General features: G+C 34.6%; 1 protein-coding gene across 1 annotated transcript; it reads left to right on the top strand.

The window, feature by feature from the left end:
• Positions 1 to 1,791: 1,791 nt before the first annotated feature.
• On the top strand, positions 1,792 to 21,568 carry IFT52 (intraflagellar transport 52). Its single transcript, XM_089096448.1, has 6 exons — positions 1,792 to 1,916; positions 4,004 to 4,224; positions 12,561 to 12,699; positions 17,904 to 18,192; positions 18,806 to 19,048; positions 21,329 to 21,568. The coding sequence occupies exons 1-6, from the start codon at positions 1,792 to 1,794 to the stop codon at positions 21,566 to 21,568; spliced, it is 1,257 nt and encodes a 418-aa protein (XP_088952574.1).
• Positions 21,569 to 22,425: the final 857 nt, after the last annotated feature.

Below are 22,425 nucleotides of genomic sequence, written 5' to 3'. Positions count from 1 at the left end.
TTTTATATATCGTCCTTTATTTGACATTGGCTCTCTTTATAGAAGAGTTTTCAGTTCATTAGGTCATATTATGAATCGTTTATTTTTTGGAGTAGTGAAAAGAAAATGAATCATGCAGCTTCGGAAGATTTTGTAAAAAATAATAAATGGAAAAGCATAATACAGTAAAATAAGGGTCACCGTCAAATTTTTGAAACAAAGATAATATAATTATTTTTCAAAAGCTATAGCTGCTAATAGCCAATCAAAGCTGCCTTCCCTTTGAGAAGATTTATAATTCTAAAAAAAGTAAGTTTTTGATTTTAAAGAAGTGACGTTAACGCTTCAAACACACACAAATAAATATAAACTAAAGACCAACCTCTTTTTGTTGAAGTTTAATTTCTGCACATTTTTAAACGTATATTTTGTCATCTCAACGCTTGGAGAATGAGTGTCCTCAATTGTCTGTGTTTACATTAATTTAACAAAGTTCTCAGTAAGACAGAAAAGGCAAAAACTTTGTGTTCAAAAGTTTGGAATTACTGAACATTTTCCAATTACTGACCGGTTATATTTCCCGTCTTGTATTAAGTTTTAGTTGCGTAAAAACTAAACTTCAGTCTGAATAAGAGTTGGGGGGGGGGGTCATCAACCTATCATCAAGAGCAGGTGTTATATGTCCGTTTTATGCTGTAACACCGCTCTTCACCTCTATGATGAAACAAAAAGAAAACATTTAATCATGTCCCTTTCAGTTTGTTTACGAAAAGTAAATAAGCAGTTGCAGATTATTCCAATTAAGAACAAAATATGCCAGTATTCTGGATAGGACCTCAAGAACTGGTAGGTTTTTAGACAACTTTCTGTACCATGAACCATATGCTCTACTGTTCCCTAAAAGGCCACCTGGAATTGAAATAGTCTCCTGTTGTTTTTACTTTCTGTGATCCGTGGTTCGGTACAATTACCCTTTAAAAAAGTTAAATCCTTAAACAATCTGGAGTCGGGTCTTTAAATTTCGGAAAAAGTTATATTCCGGACACAATCCCCCCCCCCCCCATTCTGCGCTTGTAAGCATAAGAATGCAATCTTCTATTTCATGTTCAAAATTGATTTCGGATGGGGAAGTTATATCACATCACCCACTCATAATACTTGGTCTTCAGTCATTAATTCTACTGACGGCTGGTTAGTTTATTGATTGAAGAGAGTTCTCGCAAAATTCAGAAGATTTGGGCCGGGAAATTTATGTTTTGGGGCTTCAGGCACTCTTAACGTGGAGGATTTGCATACCTTATAAAACCTATTCGAAGTTGTTTACAAAAATCGACTGACAGAGGAGGGTGATTCGGTAAATAACAATATTTAACTTAATACAATGTTTATAAGCCATAAGTTTCATCTAAGTTATGCTTTTTAGCCATATTCCTGTAATATTTTGGAACTTTTACTATATTTCTGTACCGTACTGTGATATTGTAACTTTTACTATAATTCTGTACCGTACTGTGATATTGTTCAACGGAAAATCAAATATTCTAGTTAAATACCAAAATTTGGGGATAATTTATTTTTGTCACAATTCTCTCAGTAAAAATTCAGCTAAATAACTGATTCTCCATAAAGAAAAGTCAGATTTCTTTTTTATTAAATTTTAGAAAATTCAAGCATTATCAGATTTTAAAGACCACCATAGATTTTGCCTGGAAGTTAGACTTGATACAAACTTATATTCTGAATGAAAGTTTCCTAATTACTGCCATCTATATTTATGTGTTTCCATAGCTACTTCAAAAAATACTTCATAACATGGGAGCTGAAAGAGAATTAATTCCTTCTGTCGTCTTTAATATATCAAAAAACGAAGAATTTACACTACAGGATAATTTTAAAGAACTACAAAAGTATTTAAAAGCATCATGGAAGGTCTTACTGTACGTATAATACGCACGTACACTTTTTGGCACACTTTACTGTATCTTTATTGCACCCTATTTTAAAGCAGAAGAATAGATTACTATCCTAAAATAAAAAGTTTTATATTGTAGCATTTTCTTTTTCGATTAATCAATGTCTTACTAAAAGCAGAGTCAGGTAACGTCGTGGGAAATAAAAAATTTAATTATCAGTCCTAAAATACAAAATTGTATTTTTTGAACAAGTTTATTTGCCCGTTAAAAGAACAACTAAAAAATATTTTTCATAAGGATAAAAGATAAGGTCTTACTGCATTTCGCACTTAGCGTAAAGAGCTGCATTAGGAGTGAAATAAAACTTTCTTGAGGCAAAGGTATGTTTTGCTTTCTTACTAATGGTAGATTTTTCACATCTCAACCTTCTTGTAATTTTTACATATTAGCCTTCTTGTAAGAATAAACAAATTAATTACTCTCCCTTCCTGTCATTAGTGTCAATTCATGAAAATGTTTTGGGGGGTGGGGGGTTATATTTTTCATAACATGCGGGGGGAGGGGGATAATTTAGTTCTTTTTTCAATAAAAATACCAAAAAGGGCTTCTTCAATCAAAACATCAAAAAGATGTTTTCAAAATCTAGGAGGGTGTAACTACCCCTCCCCGCAAAAAATTGAAACCCCTAACCCCTGACCGCAGTGTAGTAAAAAAATGAATAGGAGTGAAAAAAAATATTGTTGACTTTTTTTTAAATAAAATTGTTTTAACCTTTCCAAGTTTCTATTTGAGTTCTCGTAAAAACAAGATTCGAGGCTAGATGAAACAAATTCAATCAAAATGTAATGACAGTAATACAGCCAAGACTATTTATGTACATACTAGACAAAAAATGGGGTTGGTGTCTAGCAAGAAGGCCACTTGGCGGAGTTAAATTTCGTTGTAAATTTCGGAAAAAGTTATATTCCGGACACAATCCCCCCCCCCCCCATTCTGCGCTTGTAAGCATAAGAATGCAATCTTCTATTTCATGTTCAAAATTGATTTCGGATGGGGAAGTTATATCACATCACCCACTCGTAATACTTGGTCTTCAGTCATTAATTCTACTGACGGCTGGTTAGTTTATTGATTGAAGAGAGTTCTAGCAAAATTCAAAAGATTTGGGCCTGGAAATTTATGTTTTGGGGCTTCAGGCACTCTTAACGTGGAGGATTTGCATACCTTATAAAACCTATTCGAAGTTGTTTACAAAAATCGACTGACAGAGGAGGGTGATTCGGTAAATAACAATATTTGACTTAATACAATGTTAATATAAGCCATAAGTTTCATCTAAGTTATGCTTTTTAGCCATATTCCTGTAATATTTTGGAACTTTTACTATAATTCTGTACCGTACTGTGATATTGTTCAACGGAAAATCAAATATTCTAGTTAAATACTAAAATTTGGGGATAATTTATTTTTGTCACAATTCTCTCAGTAAAAATTCAGCTTAATAACTGATTCTCCATAAAAAAAAAGTCAGATTTCTTTTTTATTAAATTTGAGAAAATTCAAGCATTATCAGATTCAAGCATTATCAGACAAAAAATGGGGTTGGTGTCTAGCAAGAAGGCCACTTGGCGGAGTTTTTGATGGCCCCTTCTTCACCGTAAATGTATACGTATATCGTGTATCGTAACTTCACGTATATCGTAAATGCATGGCGTTATTTTGATGGAAATTTTATGAATTTATCTTTTTGTACATTGTTCTCATGATTTTTACAGGAAAGTGAAAGAACTGAGAAAGACCTTTCTGTTTTTGCTTTCTACAGTTTTTTTTTCATAAATAAGTAATGGCCCTGCTCGAAGGTCTATTACTTTGGTTATGTATCTGAGCTATTTAATTTTTGTTGGAAAATAGCCTCTGGCACGGTCTGACTTGTTCAAACTTTAATAATTTTTTTGCTGTTAGAATAAAATACTGCTATTAGTTTCAGGGTTTTTTTGTTATCACACGGTTCAGTTACTCCCTAAATCACAAATCATGGCCTTAGGTGCAATTTTTGCGGCGAAAACCGGATGTTTTTGGTAGTATAGCAGACTTCCTAATAAATTTTTCAGGCAAAAAGATAGAATTGGTCCTGGTACTACCGGGGGCTGTGAGCGCCTCATTGTGCTACCTACTCCAAAAGAGAAATTCTCTGAAATCGAATTCAATGCGCTGAGACAGCATATAGAAAATGGAGGAAAACTTATGGTTATTGCCGAACAGAACATGGATAAAGAAACAGAAACAAACATTGACTTTCTTCTAGAAGAATATGGAATCATGATTAATCAAGGTAAACTTGAAAATATGTAGAAATTTGTAGGAAAAAGGATAAAAAGTTAGAAGCTATGATTTTTTCACGTAATTCATAATACCGGGCACATATAAAATGATCAGTCCTCTTTCAAAGGAATGGAAATATTCTTAGATATAGTAATCCCTATAGGGAAATTTGTTTAAAAATAACAAAATGGTTCCTGGCATGATATTTTTTTTTCCTTTTTGCCAGGCTATATTGCCTTCACATTATTATTCTCTATGGAAACATCGTTGTTATTTTCTCAGTTGGTGATGCAAATAACCATCTTCCAGACCGATTTAATGATTCAATTGCTTACTGTAAAAGATACAATGTATTCAACGGTAACTGGAAACAAGTTAAGATGGCCATTTGGTAGCTGTTTAACCTACACATTAAGGATAAAATTAAAAGGTTCAATTTTAAATATGTCACTTTCATTTTGATTTTTTTTTTATTACTGCTAAAAGACCAAATATTCGGCCAAATTAGAAGTAATAAGTCTACTTAAGCTCACACCACACACTTTGCGTCACCTTTTTCTCGACGAATTTATATTACTCATTACATTTTTAAGTATTTTTTTTATGAGCATGGAGGGAAGGAGGATGGCTTGGGATTTTTTCTCACGAATCCTGTTAAGCTTGAGAATAACTAATAGACAAATTTACTTGCACATTTGAACTTGGTGAAACTTTAAGAGTAAAAAAATGATAATATTCTACCAGTTATAATGCGATTTACATTGATACGAAATTCGAGCCGCAATTTTAAGGGAATATCGGACGTATTCAGACTTACCGAGTGAAATCATCGAGTCTGCTCTTTTTCCTTGGTTTAACACTGTTGTTTAGATGAACGATATATGAAATTACAGTATAATAACCGAAAATAATCGTTTCAAATGTTTCTCATATAGAAATATAAAATAATATTTTGACTGGGATCAAGTGTAGGTCAAAACTGACGACAAGGGGGGGGGGGTAAAGAACACTTTTGCAACTGATCATGTCCAAAGTGTTTAGTTGCACATCAGCTAGAATAATGATAAAGCTGTTTTTATTTTTTTCAAAAAAGAGTTTTCAGGACATGTAATAACTTTTGTAGCGAAATTGTCAGATTTGCCATTCTTCATTTCCAATCTAATCCCAAATTTGCAACCTATTGATATTAGATCCATTTAAACTGACTTCAGATTGTTTTCGATCATTCGGAATTTCCATCAATATCGATAAGTGTGAGTTTCTAATAATCAACTAGCAAGAAGCGAAATTTTACCCTTGGAAATCATTCAGTTCCTGAATAGTCAGACCTTAGTCATTCTTGGTATAACGATTGTGAAAAGAAATTTGGCAAAACCAGTCGAACCGTTTGGCAAAACCAGTCAAACCGTTGTGAGTTAAACAACTTCTGCCATTAAAGATACTTACGGGACTGTAGTGCCAAATCGGGGGGTGGGGGGTCTAAGAAATCTCATACTTATTTGTTGTTCAGGGTGTCATGCTCATGTTGTTTACTTAGTGGATTCGTTTTGTCTACTTACTGGGAGAGGCACCAATAAAATCAAGAAGTTCCATTTTAGATATGCAAAGTTCTTACAATTTATTTCTAAGTGGTACAGAAGTTCGCATCATGAAATATTTTGGACTGTCAGCCCAATCAAACAGTGGTTGAGCATTTGTGAGAACCCAGGGCTAAAACCAACGCTGAACAGACGGTATTTGTCTAAGGGATAATTTGAGGGATTTTTTTTCTTTGTTTGTTTCATTTCCTCTTCTTTTTTCCTCTACTACTACTACTAACAACTCATCGCAGCACCAAGCCGCCTGAGGCCAACACAGCTACCCCAATCTATTCAAAGCCTCCCTTTTTACACCCGCCCACGAAGTTCCCATTTCCTTTAAATCTTTCTTTATGACTTCCTCCCACCCCAGACGGGGACGACCTGCTTTCCGTTTATCCCTAGATGGTTGTCCGAAAAGAACAATCTTCGGCAATCTGTCATCCTTCATCCGCACAACATGCCCTAACCACCTCAACCTTTCTTTCATTATAGACCTAGAAAGCGGTATTGAACCACATTTTTCGCACAGCCTATTGTTTGAAATACGGTCAGTCAGCCGGGTACCCAGAACAATCCGTAAGCAATTTCTCTGGTGAATATTTAGCAAATTTTCATCTGCTTTCCTGAGCGCCCATACTTCAAAGCTACATTTGATCACTGTCATCATTGTAGCTTCTAATATTCTAATCTTGGTTTTCATATTTATTTTCCTATTCTTCAAACCCTTTTTCAACTGTGAAATAATACCCTGAGGCTTGGCTCTTCTACATTTAACATCTTCACTGCTCCCACCCTCTTTACTAATAATACTACCAAGGTTAGTGAAGCTGCGCACCTGATCAATCTTTTCATTACCCAGCTTCACCTTTTCATCTTCACTTATTCCTAGCCTTAGTGACTTAGTCCTCCTAACATTAATTTTCAAACCAATTCTAGCACCCTGAACTAGCAAAACCTCTAAAACTTCCTTCACTTTGCTCACACTTTCATCTAGGATGCTTAAATCATCAAGTCCATCAAGTAAATAATCCAAGTCCAGGAGACTTTTTCCTCCCCATTTGATCCCGTGGTCTCCCATTGCCTTTACTGTGTTCCTCAAAACAAAGTCCATCAAAATAATCCATATAAAGGGGGATAGAACACAACCCTGCTTAACTCCTGATTTAATACAAAACCAGCTGCTAACCTCATTTCCTACCTTAACCGCAGCAGTGTTATTCTCGTACATAGCACTAATCACTTTAATGTATTTGTCTGGTATACCATACAAGGATAAAACCTTTACTAAAGCTCCTCTATCAACAGAATCGAACGCTTGCTCATAATCTATAGATAGATAGATAGATAGATAGATGTATTTTCCATATACCAGTAAAATAATTACATAACAATCTACAAATCCCCACAAAGGCTCCATGGCCTGTAGGAGGGGGATTATGAAAAGATCAAATAAACATTAAACATTTAAACACTTAAGATTTAAACAATATAAACATAAAATTAATATTTAAACATAAGCATTTTAACTTTTAACATGTAAAGCATTTGCTTAATAAAAAAAAAAAAAAAAAAAAAAAAAAAAAAAAAAAAAAAAAAAAAGGAGAGTTCACAAAATAAGCTTTATCAAACTACAGTGAATCACAACATCTATAAAAAAAAAAAGAAGAGAGTTCACTAAATAAGCTTTATCAAACCACAGTGAATCACAACATCTATATATATAAAAAAAAAATAAAAAAAGAAGAATTAAATGAAAAAAAAACTATTGGCAGCAGGCAAAATTAAAGAAAATTAATCACATGAAAACAAATGTGTTTTTACTAGTCTTTTGAAGGTGCCAAACGAGTGGCATTTTGGAGCCGAATTGGGAAGGGTGTTCCATGTCAAATGACACGCAACAAAAGGATTAAAATCAGATCTTATTGTTGGTGTATGGGGAATTTGGATATTTAGAGAACTACGGAGTTGATAATTTGACCGACCAGATACAAAAGAAAACGTAAATCTAAGGGACCTAGGAATATCACCATGGAGCTAAAGAAAAGCGAAAGACGCACAGGGAAGAATATAAAGTTTTTTAATATCAAGTAACGGTTTAGTTGCCGAACGATTTACATCCTGGATAAGATTTATAGCTTTATCATAAATATTCGAAAGCGGTTTGAGAAAAGAAGGGAAAATAGACATCCATATGACTGAACAATAGGAAACATAAGAATGAATTAAGCTATGAAATAGAATTCTTAAAATTGGCCCTGGAAAGATATGTTTTAGTTTTCTTAGAATACCGATGTTTCTGTATACCTTCATTTTAATCAAATCAATATGGTGTTTAAAAGATAAATTTTCATCTGGGGGGATACCTAGGAAACGGACATGGCCCTTCTTTGGTTTACTAATAAAGCCTTTGGATATATGAATTTCAGATAATTGAGGACAAGCTTGGGATATACGAGAAAAAACTAAAAAACTAGTTTTAGAAACATTTAAGGCAAGAAAGTTAGCATCAAACCAAATTGAAACTCTTTTGAAGAGGTCCACTAACTTTGTATGAACTTCTTCCTCAGTTCTCCCAGAAGTAATAAGGGTGGTATCATCGGCAAAAGTAACAAGAGAATCCGAGGTATGCAAACTATAGTTGCGGGTAAGGGAGACCGTTGGATGACATAGACGACAGCAATAAAGAGGATTTTTATTTCTAACTGCAAAAATTAGGTCATTTATATAAATTAAAAACAGTGCCGGCCCTAAAACTGACCCTTGAGGGACCCCCTAGTCTACACTTGCTGGTGAGCGAAAAAGTGGATCAACAGAAATTATTCTACCAGACGAGAAAGACTTGAACCAATCAAACGCACTACCTCTTACGTCAAAATGAGTAAGTTTAAATAGAGGAACACTGTGGGTTAAAGAATCAAAGGCTTTACGAACATCCAGAAGCAAAGCAGCAGGAATCAAATGGGAATCTATGGCAGAATGAAGATAATTCAGTAAAACTGCACAAGCATGCTCAGTCAAATGATGTGCTCGAAAACCAAATTGAAAATTGTGAAAAAAATCTTTAGAAGTAAGAAAATTATTAAGACGAGAAAGCATCGCCTTCTCAAATATTTTGCTAAACACAGACAACAAAGAAATTGGGGATCATTTCGTGTCCCCCCCTATATAATATGATGACTCGAGCACGCTTGTGACTACTTGGGAAAAGCCCATGCTGAAAGGAGAGGTTTATCATTTTTGTTAAGTGAGAAATAATAGCAGGACGTATGAAATTTATTAATTTACTAAGACTATTATCTAGGCAAGAAGCCGAACAATTTTTCAATCCCATAACAATTTCAGCTATTTCTTTCTCCGTCGCAGTTTCCAAAAAACATTGACTTCATACAAGGTGGCCCAAGATAAGACCTGAAGTTGGATCCTGAAGGAGAAGAACCAACAGCCGAAGCGGTCCTTTTACCAATATTCGCAAAATATGAAGTAAATGCATCTTGAACATTCAGTTCACCTTCGATGATTTTGCCATCGAGATCCAAAAAGAAGGGGTTGATGGAGACTGAAAAGAGGGCCTAAGCACAGAATTTATAACCTGCCAAGTTTTTTGTATATCTTTACCACAATCTGAAAAACAATTAAAATAATACTGGGACTTGGCCTTTCGACACACAGAATTATAAATATCCCTATAAATTTTAAATCGCTGAAAGCAAATAGCTTTCATTGAAGGGCTAGCAGACTTAAAGGCCCTCCAGAGATTATTTTTTCTCCTGCAACTCCTAAGGAGACCAGGGGTCATCCAAGGATTTAGAGGAAAATCATTCTTAGACTTACGATTAGAAGGTGAAACAGAACAAATATCAAGAACAGCGTCTTTAATAGACTCATAAAAAGTATCAAATCAATTACAATAGTCAGAATTAATCTCCACCTCAACGCAAGAAAGTTCAGCCAATCTTAACCTGAGGGGTAACAATTCTGCGTCATCAACCATCACAAGCCTTTGGACAGACTCGCTAGTCCTCTCACGAGTCTTCTTCTTAAAACAGTCTCAATAGCACACAGCAACCTGTTCGGACATATCACTCACTAAAACACAATTTTGGATCATGGTAGCCGTACAGACAATATTGTCAATCAGAGATGACGTACTCTCTGTTATGCGAGATGGGATACATACAGAAGGTAAAGTACCTGCGACAAACATGGACGACAGAAAATCCAAAGATACAGAAGACTTTATATCCATCAAGTTTATATTAAAATCTCCCATAATAATCAATTCAGTCGACTGTTTGAGAATGGACTCCAGTATATCATTAAGAGCGTGCAGAAACAATTGAATGGAGGCGGTAGGATAATAATAAAGAGTAAAAACAATAAAGCCATTACCTCCATAGTTCGTATCAACAAAAAATAACTCATAGACACCTTTAGTATTCTGTATAAATCCATTTTAGAGAATATTTGAGACTATTATAGATATAAAAAGCAAGACCACCCTTGGCCATCTTTTGTTGATTCATTCGTTCCATTTTATAACCTGGCAAATCCAAAAGCATATCATTTTTAGAACCTAAAAAAGTCTCGCATAAACCAACAGCCTCAGGTAGCCCATCAGAAACAATCTGTTTTAGATGGTCAATTGAAGAACAAAGACCCTGGATATTCAACTGGAGCACTGAAAAATATCCATACCGCTTGACAGCCTCCCTCAGACTAGAAACATATTTACTTAGTACTGTGTGGTTCACTGTGATCAAATCACTGTTGACATGTCCGATAGTATTATTGATAATGCTTAAAACATCTAACGGGTTATTTTCAAGCTCAAAAAGTCGTCCTACAACTGGGGGCGTTTCTAATTTGCCAGTAAAAAAAAAGACAATCGATTTTAGATATGGCATTAAATCATAAAATATACATACACACAAAAAAAAAAAAAAAAAAAAAAAAAAAAAAAATATATATCTAAGCACAATCTGCGAATGATCGAAACTTTCGTATCATTGATTGACCAGATGGTTTGGCCAAAATTTGCCCGCGGTCAGTCCATACATTAAATTTACCTAAGCAATCTCTCGCCGTATTTAAAATTTCACGACGCTCTTTTGTTAGCAATTCTGATAAAAATAGTCCTTTCTTTACTAGTTTAGGCTTTGCTTTGAAAACAATTCGAGCTAAATCCACATTTTCGAAGCGTATTTGCACTGGAGACACTTTATATTGATCATTAGAGTCATTCAAACTAAATCGATAAACATTTACAATATTATTGACTTCAAAACCAGGGACCAGCATCTTGTCTTTAATGATAACCGATACTTCTTTCTTTAGATCATTTCCCGGCCTCTGCCTTATTCCATTCATCACTAAGCAGTCCAACCTCTTTTCTTGTTCAAAATCATCCACTGTCGATTCCAATGACAAAATCCTACTTTCCAAGCTTTTAACCATTGCAAATAGTCCTTTGAGTGATTTTTCTATTTCTTGGAGTTTTGGGTTGTAATCAATGGAAATAGCATCATGAATTTTTTTACTATAATATCAATTGCTTGATTCGCTGCATCAGGGTCTGATAGTTTAGCCTTAACTTGACGGGAAATCTCAGCTGTAAGATTCACTTGTGTCCGATTTAATTCATCCTGGGTAAAAGCTATTTTTTGCAGCATTATGCTAGGTGCCACTGAGTCTTCTGCAATAACGCTCGCTGGGTTTAATGCTAGATAAGTAGGTGACGACGATTTATAAATGTCTGGAAACGAATCTAATTCGGTAAATGCTTTACCAACATCTTTTTCCGTTCTTTTGCGAGCACTAGGGTTATCCGAAAGTAATTTCAAATTAGACTCTGACACTTGGTGCTCAGAATGGTTACCTTAACAAAAAACTGCATGTAGCCATAATCCTTTAACGTTACTCTTTAAATTCAAAGAAATGGCTGGCCAAGGGGGGGGGGGTAACTATTGAAACTAGCAAGAACACCATCAGAAGGCTTGAATATCTACTGAAGTTTAGTCCTGAAAATAAATAATTACTTATCTTTGAGTGGGCCAGTTAATCCAGTAATTTGCAAATAATTTCAAGTAATTGCAAGTAATCCAAAGCCACAATCCATAAATAATCCTTAAGCCGTAATCACATGCAAGTCACTTGCGTAATCAGATTTTAGCTTAATAATTTCTTACGCAAAATCAATTGGCTCCGTGCCTAGGTTTATCCACAAGTAAAAAATTAATCCATGAAATGTACTTTTATTTTAAGATGTGAACTGGTCAGAGACTGAATGAGTACTGAATGAGTACTGAGGACCAAAGGTGTTTGAAAACTTAGGCACTTCTCAATTATTAGCCTAAGAGTGAAAATTTGGTCAACATATCCTCTACCTTTTCTAAAACCGCACTGCTCTTCTCTTAAAACTTTGTCCCCAAAAACAGCATATAATTTACCAAACTGCAAATTATGAGGATTGCCGCGCAATATTTTCATAAGAAGAATCTCTTAGATTCTAATATTAAAATTTCCTTACCTCCCAGAACACAAATTGAGATTTCATCTTCATCCTTTTAAGTTTTAGGTTAGTTTTGTCCCTTGAAAGAAAATTGCGATTTGGCTACTAATGCTTCTAAATCGTTTAAACGCTAATGGAACCATTCTGTGATCTCATATGCATTTTAAGTGCTAATCTATTTGTGCATTTTTGTGATTTTATTTTTTATTTTATTTAAGCTTTATCAGGTCTTCAGTGTCACATTTTTTTCCTTTGCAGATTGCGTAATAAGAGTTTCTCCCAGTGGCTTACTCCATCCAAAGGAATGCTTAATATCTAATATACCATTGCCTCAAGTATCTATTGTGAAAAACTCCAGAAATATTCAAAGTACCAAGCAGTTTTTTGTTAGCAATAGGTATGTCACTTTTGATGCCTTACACTGACAAAACTGTCACAGATTCCTTTAATTTTGTGCATATATATTGCTAGCTTATGATCTTTACTAACCCAGTATTTCAGCAAGAATCTCAGGCACCTCTAGTCAAGGTCAGTAAAATTCAACAATAATTCCACATCGTGTAAAAGGGCCTAATAAGCACTGATTTAATTCAGATTATGAGGACTTGTATTAATTATTACAGTTAATTTTCCTATGATTCATTCAGGTACATAGATTCTTCATTCAAAACCATGGAAAGCATAAATGATAAATATTCACACAAGCAAAGGGCATATTTCAAATGTATTTAGGCGCTAAATATGATTTAAGTTGAACGGAATCTACTGTAAAACATTACTGAAGAAAAGAACAATAATTTAGTATTTAAATTAATGTAGCGTTGTATCATTGGTTTTCCTAGAAAAAAACCCTGCGTATGTCAACTCTTATGAATTCATGAGGATTTGGGTTAAAACAGGACCATTTGATCTTAGAATGAGATCTAAGGAGCTTAATTTCAGTGGCGTAATTTCGTCAAAATCTTGGCGGAGGGGGGGGGCAAAGTTGGGGCCAACTTTTCCTAATCAAGTGAAAATGACAGTAAAAACGAAAAAATAAGCCATTATGTTACCATATTGGTATTATTTAGTACTATAAAAGTACTATAAAGGTAAATGTGTACTAAAAAAGCTGATCTGTTTCTGTTGATGCTTGAATTATGCAGATTTATCTTAGTTTTGAAAAGATTTTGCTTTTAAATTGAACTTAATTTCAGCTGGGGGGTGTGGGGGGACTAGGGTATGGAGGGGCAAACCGAGATCCGGAAGGGGTAGTTGCCCCTTTATTCCATTCGTAGTTTTTATTTCCCATATTGTCTATTTTATGATCTCTTCCTACCTACTCGGGGACATCCTGCTTTTCCTTCAGCCTCAGATGACTTGTCAAAAAACATGATTATTGGAAGTCTCTAATCCTATATCCATAAAACATGACCTAACCACATTAAGCAAGAAATTTTTATGTAATTTGAATTTCTAAAATTGCTAGGCCCTCGAAAAAAGAGCAGGTTCCCACCAATTTAGGTTTTTATTTTAGGAGATCTTGGATGACTGAAAATTATTCTTCCTTAAAGATTCTCTTTTCAAGTTTTTTTTTTTTAACTTTCGAAATAGAAGTTTTTAAATGAAAAGTAAAGGCTATATTAAAATTAAGATCATTAGAAATAAAAACCTATAATATTTCAAAATCAAAACGACCAGAAATTACTATTAAAGAATAAAAGAAACCTAAAACGAACAGAAATTAAATAAACAATCATAACAAACAGACATACAACAGGTACTAATAGAAATGAATAAATAAATCCTAAAACGAATAAAACTTAAAATGAATATGCAAAATTAGCTGAAAAAGAAAAAAAATCACTAAAAACAAGAGTTTGGCTACTGCCTCCTTCCCTAACTAGAGTCTAAATCTAAAGCCGACTGCGTCATTGGTGCTTTGCTGAAAACGAATTATATTAGAAGTATTTTTTTATGTCATTGATACAAAAATGAAAATTGCAGTGAAATAGAATCTTGAAGCTTGATTTGCTTATTCACTTTAAGTTTTGCTCGTTTAAAGATTTCTTTATTGATTTATATTAATACCTGTTGTATGTTTGTTTGCTATGATTATTTGTTTAATTTCTGCTCGTTTTGGGTCTCGTTATGCTTTAACAGTAATTTATGGTGGCTTGAGTTTGAATTATTCTAGGATTTTTGAAAATTGCAGTGAAATAAAATCTTGAAGCTTGATTTGCTTATTCACTTTAAGTTTTGCTCGTTTAAAGATTTCTTTATTGATTTATATTAATACCTGTTGTATGTTTGTTTGCTATGATTATTTGTTTAATTTCTGCTCGTTTTGGGTCTCGTTATGCTTTAACAGTAATTTATGGTGGCTTGAGTTTGAATTATTCTAGGATTTTATTTCTGCTGATCTTGAGTTTAATATGGCTTTATTTTTCTTTGTTAAGTTTTTTTTTGTTAATTTCAGTTCGTTTTTTATTTCCAAAGTTTCAAGTCTTTCAACATTTCCAATTCCAAAATCAATTTTTTTTTTCAACATCAAAGTTTCATCAAAGTGTCAAAAACAGTATCAAAGCAACAAAGTATCAAAGTAAAGAGCGTATCAAAGTAACAATAAGCGACTTGCATAACTTAAATCACTTGGCCCGTAAATTAGTAAATCAAAGGTATCAAAGTAAACAAAGTATCAAATTAACAATAAGCAACTTGCTTAACTTACAGCCCTTGTCCAGGGATTTTGATCGGATCCATTTAGAGAAAAGAGGACGTGGATGGGGACAGCTGCCCCCAGATCACTCTTGACTCTTAGAAAGCAAACTTGAAATTTCTAGTTCCATTACGGAAAAGAGGACGTGGAGGGGGATAGTTACCCTCAGATCACTTTTGACTCTTAAAAAGCGAACTAGAATTTCAATTTCCAATCAAATGAGCCTCCTCCAAAGTTTATACGACCACACCTTCCACAAAAACCTAATACCCCTTCGGGGTATAGCTTATAACCCTCGTTCCCAAGCTCGATCGGCGTTTTTATATGATCTATTGACTATTTTGAACGACATATCAATCTCAAAACTTCGACTGGATGCATTTGTAGACAAGAGGGCGTGGAGGGTGGGCCAGTTGCTCTACGATAAATTTTGACTCTTAAAAAGGGAAGTAGAATTCTGCCTCGGAGTATAACTTATAAGCCTTACCTCCGGGCTCTGGGGGGTTGTGTCGACCCTAGAGGCATTGTTATATGATCTTTGGACTATTTTGGTCCAAATGATTATTTCAAAATTTCCATCAGATTTATTTGGGAAAAAGACGGTATGAGGGAAGGGGGGCTAGTTTCCTTCCAAATACTTGTGACTCTTAAAAACGAAACTAGAACATTCAGTTTCCAATCAAAGGAGCCCCCTCCGAAGCTTATATGACCACCTCTTCAATAAGAACTTTATATGCCCTCGGGTAGAATTTACAGTCCTTACCCCCGGGATCGGGGGGGGGGGCGGGATGTCGACCCCGAAGTTTTGGTATCTGATCTTTGGACTATTTAGAACAAAGTAGGTATCTAAAAAACTGATCGTATACTTTTAGGGAAAGGAGGGCGTGAGGGGGGTTAGTTGCCCTCCCATTACTTTTGACTCTTAAAACTGCACTAGAACTTCCGATCTCCGGTCGAATGAGCCCCCTCCGAAGTGTAGACGACCGGAAGTTCTAGTGCTTTTTTAAGAGTTGAAAGTGATGCATTTGGGGAAAAGACGGTGTGAGGGGGGTGGGGGGCTAGGTACCCTCTGATCAATATTGACTCTTAAAAAGGGCAATAGCACTTTCGATTTCCAATCGAAAGATTTCCCTCTGAAGTTTATGCACCACCTCTTCCATAGGAAGTTTCTTTGAAATAAAATCAAGTTGCCATCAATCCATGGCTAATTGGAAAAAAGCCTCAGATGGTCTGAGTGAGAGGCGCAACGTACATAAGCCTTTTTCAGAAATTTATGAAAATGATGTCATTTTCATTTGTTGATAGATAGTCTATCATCCATCCATCCATCTTAGGGCAGAACTAAGGTAGATAGTCATAGAACTTTAGGGATGACCGAGATTTTAGGTTGACTCATGACGGACAATCTCGATCCTATTACCTCCTACTCATTATGTATGAGTTGCATAAAATGGCCTGATGGATGGATAAAAACGATCCATATTTCAATATTCTCTGTCTGGTTTTTGATGTGTTGTAAAGCATTGTGACAAACATTTTGAAAAGTAATGAAATAAGTATGTCAAGTAAATTAAAATTATATAAAAAATGAATAAATTTAAGGAATTACAGAAAATAGGACAAAGTGATAGTCTACTTATAAAAAATAGGATAGGAATTCCTACAGTTAATTTCTTTTTGGCAATGCTGTAAGGGTTAGGTATCATTGAGCAAGAGTAATAGTTTGAATCCGGTTATCGAACCGAGATATATTTACTGCCCTCAGACTCTATAATTGTAAAAAATAAAGTCTTTTCAAAGTAGCTTGTTCAAAGTAGAGCATTGAAACAAAGATTAAGAATAATCAAATAAGAATTTCTAGCGCTGGCAATGGTGTAAATGTTGGACAGTGATTGATATTCTCAAACTTAATTATGATTATCGAAAGCAATATATTTTACGCCTTTAGACTTTTTAACCATACAAAAAATAAGTTTTATTCAATGGAATCATTCTCGGCAAAAAAATAATATTAATAAAAAAAACAAGTAAAACGAAAAAACAGGATTAAACATTTTTTCGAGGTTTCTGACATCGATTCATTGGTACTCAGATATGCCGCATTTGATGCTGCATTTTTATTGAGATTTCCACCTTTTGAAGGTCTTTTCTTTCTTGTTCTTAAATTATGCAAACTTCATTATATACTAATAACTTCTGATTTTTAACTTCAAACTGGGGAATTTTACATATTTAGAATCACCATAAAAAGCTGATTCTCTGATATAACGCTATCAAAATTTAGCTTTTATACTTTTCCTATTGACGTAAGCCCCGCTCTTTACTTACCGTTCATTTCTGTGAATAATTTGATTTTTTTTCAACCTCGTTATATAGAAAAAAAAGAGTGTGGGAATCCGAGAAGGGGTCATTCAGTCACAAATTAGAACTTTGTCCCTTTAAAGGGTCAAAACTTGTCGGTGGACAGCCATCTATGGGCGCACACACGCTTTTCTTTTTTTAATTTCTTGTTATACTTCCATGATTTTTTCCTTCTCTGCTCGCCTTCTTTTGTTTTCTTTAGGATTAGTGTGTAAACCTGATTTCCAAGGGGCACAGCCCCTTTGCCTATCTATCCCCCCTTCGGTCACCCATGTTGTTAACACAAAAAACTTATAGCTCCCCTGGTCCTCCTCTAAAGAGGTCAAACCAGTCCCTTAATTTAAATAAACATAAATAGAATTTGAAAATCACAAAAAACTTAGCACGTATTTCATAATTTTTCTCCCAACCAAAAAAAGCTGTAGTCTACGGTTTTTTTTCTTTTTATGCCTGTTGTCCATCAGGCTTTGGTTCTAAATTTAATTTATAAGAACATAATAAATATCATTTTATTTTCTTGTTACTAATTATGTTCACTCAAGTTCCAGGAAAGTCTCTTTCCTCTTTCCGTACGGAGCAACACTAAATGTCGCAAAGCCCGCTGTAACTATTTTCACAACTGGCCATTTCTGCCATCCTTTGCAAAGACCCATTGTTGCTGCTTATTCGCATCCTAAGAGTGGAGGAAAACTGCTTGTTGTCGGTTCAATTCAGCTATTTTATGACAGCTATGTAAAGAAGCATGACAATGAAGAAGTAGTCAGGTCGCTTTTTGACTTTTGCATGTCAGATGTACGGATAAACGATGACAAACTTTCTTTGAATGTTGAGGTATTCAAATTAATTACATTACTATGTATCCAATTTTTTGGGGGACGGGTAGCAGATCTGTCATTTTAAATCATATGAGAATATATACATGTTGGTGATGATCGGTAATTTTTATTAATAAAATATGTCTTACTTAGTCAAATGGTAAGATAATTTTTAGTGAGGCGAATTAGTTAATTATTTCTTGTTCAGTACCGAACTTATTTAGAAAGGAACTTTATTGGTTTTCATCAAAATGAAATTTAAAATAATTTTTTAAGCAGAGTTTGGCAAGACTGGACTTCTTACCAATTATGACACTTTCAACTTTTTATTTTCAAATTATGACACTTTCTGCGATGGCGTTATCCTTGTCATATATTGTTTCTGGATTTTTCCCTTGTTTGCTTGTTTTAGATAATTTTTCTTTTACTGTATTTATTCAAAAATAAATGGCCGTAAGGTAAGAGTTAATTTCTACTCTACTTGTAATTATAGAATGTGACACAGAAGATTGTCACAGAAAATGCAATAATTACAATCTGGATTGTCAACCGAGGATCCAAATTATCACGATAATTTGGAGACAAATTACCAGTATGTATACATACATACATATTGTGCTTCATTTCAGGTAACAGAATATGTTTCAGCCCCTGATGTTGTTTCCCTAGCAGAAGAGCCCAAAGTGGTACTTAGCCAATCAGAGCCTCTTCCAGCAGACTATATGGAATTATTTGATACGAAGTTTTATTCACTGGATACTAACCTTCTTCCTGAAGTGCTGAGAACTTATGAAGATATAGGCGTCGTTCATGAAATGCTGAGGATTATACCACCAAAATTTGATATACCACTTCCACCGCTTCAAATGGCTGTAAGTTTCTTTTCCACTAAACCATGCCGAAATTTCGCAACTTTCCAAAAATGATTTTTCCGTGTGCTTAATTTTTCTCCTTAACTGAAATTTATTTAGACCGTTTTTTTCTGTAAACGACGTGATTTTAGCTAAGGCAACAAAGCACTATTAGATGACATGGTTAGTCAAATTGAGCGCATTTGCAATAGATAATAGTAATGGTATTACTAAAAAGAGAGAGAAAGTTAGCAAAAGACATGACAAACTACAAGTGAAGACATCTAACGTCCAAAGTTTTTTAGATCCCCCCGTACTAGGATGATTAACTTTGTTTGTTTTCTCTAAAGAAATCCGGTCAATAATAGGGTGCGAAAAGCAGGGTTGTGGATAAAAATTCTCAGCTCAGATCTTTCAAACCCTCGCCCGTGATAATTAAAAGTGCAAAATAAGCCATTTTTGTAACTTTTCAGGAGAGCCAAAAAACGGAAAAAAGTTTATCGGTTATGGTCGCTCTGAAGAATGAGTCTAATGGGGATAAAAGGAACATATTCTAAACCAACTTCTTATACCTTTTTCAGTGGTATAAATTAAATCTAAGTATTCTGACCGAATTCAAAATTATTCCATTTTATAGCGTATGTCTCGTTTTTCCTTGACAAAAGAGGACACAAATGCCAGGTCCCCATGTTATGGCTTCATAACATAATGCACTTCTGTCATTCTGAATTGCAAGAAGACCTGATACAAAAGATGTACACGCCACTTAGAGGCTTATGTCTCTTTTTATCCTCGCGACGGTACAAGATAGGGAAATTCTGACGGAAAAATTCAATTCCTCGTGCTTAGTTTACCCATGGCACATACATAACTCATTTTCAACCCAAATGGTATATTTCGTACTTTTAATTATCAAAGCCGCCTTTGGTTGGTAAAACAGACATTTTCCAATATATCCAACAGCCCAACGATCTACTTTAGTAAAATTGATAAAAATTATATTCTAAAATCCTTACCTTGTATGCTAGTTACCTTTGTAGAAAGTAAATTATCCATTGAAAATAAATCTTCCATTTTTTATCAACGTAATTTCTTTCTAAATGTAGAGCAAAGTATTCCCTTGTGCAGTTTGTATATGAAAAGAAATTTTTTCTCGCATTTAGATGAGCATATTGGATTCCTTATGTGATACTTTATTCTAACAGGTAACCAAAACGCAATAAAAGTGGATTACAGTTATTAAGCAATGTTAAGTCAGATATCAAGAACCTTTTTATGCCTAATATTATTTATTCAGCCGTGGAGAGATGTTTACCTTCAAATATATCCGTTAAAGCAGGTTCGGGGAAATCTAAATCATTTTAAGGTTGAACAGAATAGTGCATGAAGTGCTTCTTGTATTAAATAGAATATACTAGAGACAGGGACGCTCAATAAAAATTTTCCAAGGGAGGACAGGGGATTTACCCTTATTTCTAGTTGGGATAGGGGCAAAGGGTAAAAAGCACTTCCACAACTCTCGTATTTTACCCAGAATATTGTAAGATTTTGCCATTTTTACACACTCTTGTCTTTAAGGAAGGGGTGAGTTCATACTCGGTCTATCCCTGTCTAGGCACCTAGGTTAGATATGAATTAATGATAATAACCCAAAATTTCACCTAAGATACATCCAAAACGCTTATTTAGATTTTCTGCTTTCAAGCATGTACATAACTGGGGCCAAATGCCTTCCACCAACGAAATCTTTTATTTTTTACAATCTTGGCCATGTTATCTTATAATTCACACTTAAATTACTTTTGTTTTTTATTGTTCCGACTAAATCGTATTAACTTTTTCTATCAACTTAACATGTCATAAGTAAAAAGAAGGAAATAAAATAAATTGAAAGCGTCATCTGGCTTTAAAGTCCTCTCTTTTCTGAGCTAGAACCTAAATAAGGGAAATCGAATTATTTTACTAGACATGGGAAAGTAGGCGAAAATATTAAATTCAGGTGAAGTGTTACCTTCCTTGGAAAACCCAAAAATTTTCAAATTTATTACCTTTTCCCATAATTTGTTAAGGACAGAGGAAGGTGTTGTAACAATAATTCTGAGCCGTAAAACAGGCAGCTCAATTTATCTTCGGTTCACTATTTATACCCCTCTTTCCTCCTTCTCTCCAGATTTATCCCCGTCAGTCCGCAATAGTTTTATCGACCCTGAACACAGTATATTGGCTAAAGTCGTCACTGATTATTACATAAGTGAATAGAGAGATATAGTATGAGTTTGAAAATCTTTTTCATTATTTCAGGTATTTCCTCCTCCTTTCATTAGTTTTGACCCACCAGCAGTTGAGCTATTTGATCTAGAAGAGGCTTGGAAGTCAAATGAAGCAAAATTATCATCGGTTGCATCCAAATGGCTCGAATCTCGACTGGAATCAAATATTTCGAGTGGAGGAAACTCAATTGGTATTGAAAGCAAATCCTCAAGAGAGACTCTTAAAATAGTGCTCAAAGAAATTTTATCGTTTAAAGTTGGGGATGTTTGATTTTGTTTTCGTTTTAATAATAAATATATCCATTTGTTTACTATGTAAAGACAACTTTTGTTAATTTTCAGGAAAGCTGTGAATCATATAGGGTCCGAATTTATATTAAATTAGTCTCTTTATAGCCGTTATACGGTTAAAATAAATATATTTTATGAATGCTTTTACCAGGGCACTCTATCCTGCTTTTACCACGGCACTCTATCCAGGAGCCCTATCGTTTATTAACATAACCCCAATAATTTACGCTAAAAACAAAATAGATGTGTTGAGATTGACAACAGCACAAACCACAAGAACTGAGTTTACACCTAAGCAATCCTCTTTACAATGGGAAAGCTTGCTGAGATGTGTGACAAACTGAAATCAAATACGTGTAATCCCAACTAGCACATATAAACGTCACTGTGAGCCATCAGGATTGTCTCTTTCATTTAGATTTTACAACCATGAAAATCCAGATCGCGGATTTTTCAGGTGCAAGAAAGTTAGAGGAACTCAACAGTTAAGGCATTTTTCAGTTTAATGAAGCTCCTCCAGAATCAAAAAACAACGAGATGAAGTGATAAACTACAAGTATAAGATTCTAGAGGGGGGGGGGTTAGATTAGCCAATTCAAATGGGGGGATTTTATTTTGTGTTTTCAAACGGGGGGATTTTATTTCTTTGTGGTGAGGTTATGCAAACTTTATACCATAGTTTGAGGGGGAACTTAAAGTGACGGGGGATTAAAACAGCGGGTCAAGCGGGGAGCGTATGTTAATGGCCATACTGAGTCGAAATCAGATTAAAAGGATTCAGGTTCCCTAGAGAGCGGTTGGAGACACAAGGACTAATTATCTTGAGAAATAATAACA

This window comes from Artemia sp. Qi Xiang Cuo, chromosome 11, assembly GCF_049724085.1.
Source record: "Artemia sp. Qi Xiang Cuo chromosome 11, ASM4972408v1, whole genome shotgun sequence".
Lineage (NCBI taxonomy): Eukaryota > Metazoa > Arthropoda > Branchiopoda > Anostraca > Artemiidae > Artemia > Artemia sp. Qi Xiang Cuo.
Note: the sequence above shows the minus strand (reverse complement) of the source record. Positions and strands in the feature narration are given on the sequence as shown.

Bases quoted from the DNA above. Each gene is read 5' to 3' on its own strand.
- IFT52 (XM_089096448.1), top strand. From the start codon at position 1,792: ATGGGAGCTGAAAGAGAATTAATTCCTTCTGTCGTCTTTAATATATCA. The intron at 18,193-18,805 runs GTATTCAAATTA...GCTTCATTTCAG, and splicing joins AACTTTCTTTGAATGTTGAG to GTAACAGAATATGTTTCAGC. The intron at 19,049-21,328 runs GTAAGTTTCTTT...TCATTATTTCAG, and splicing joins TTCCACCGCTTCAAATGGCT to GTATTTCCTCCTCCTTTCAT.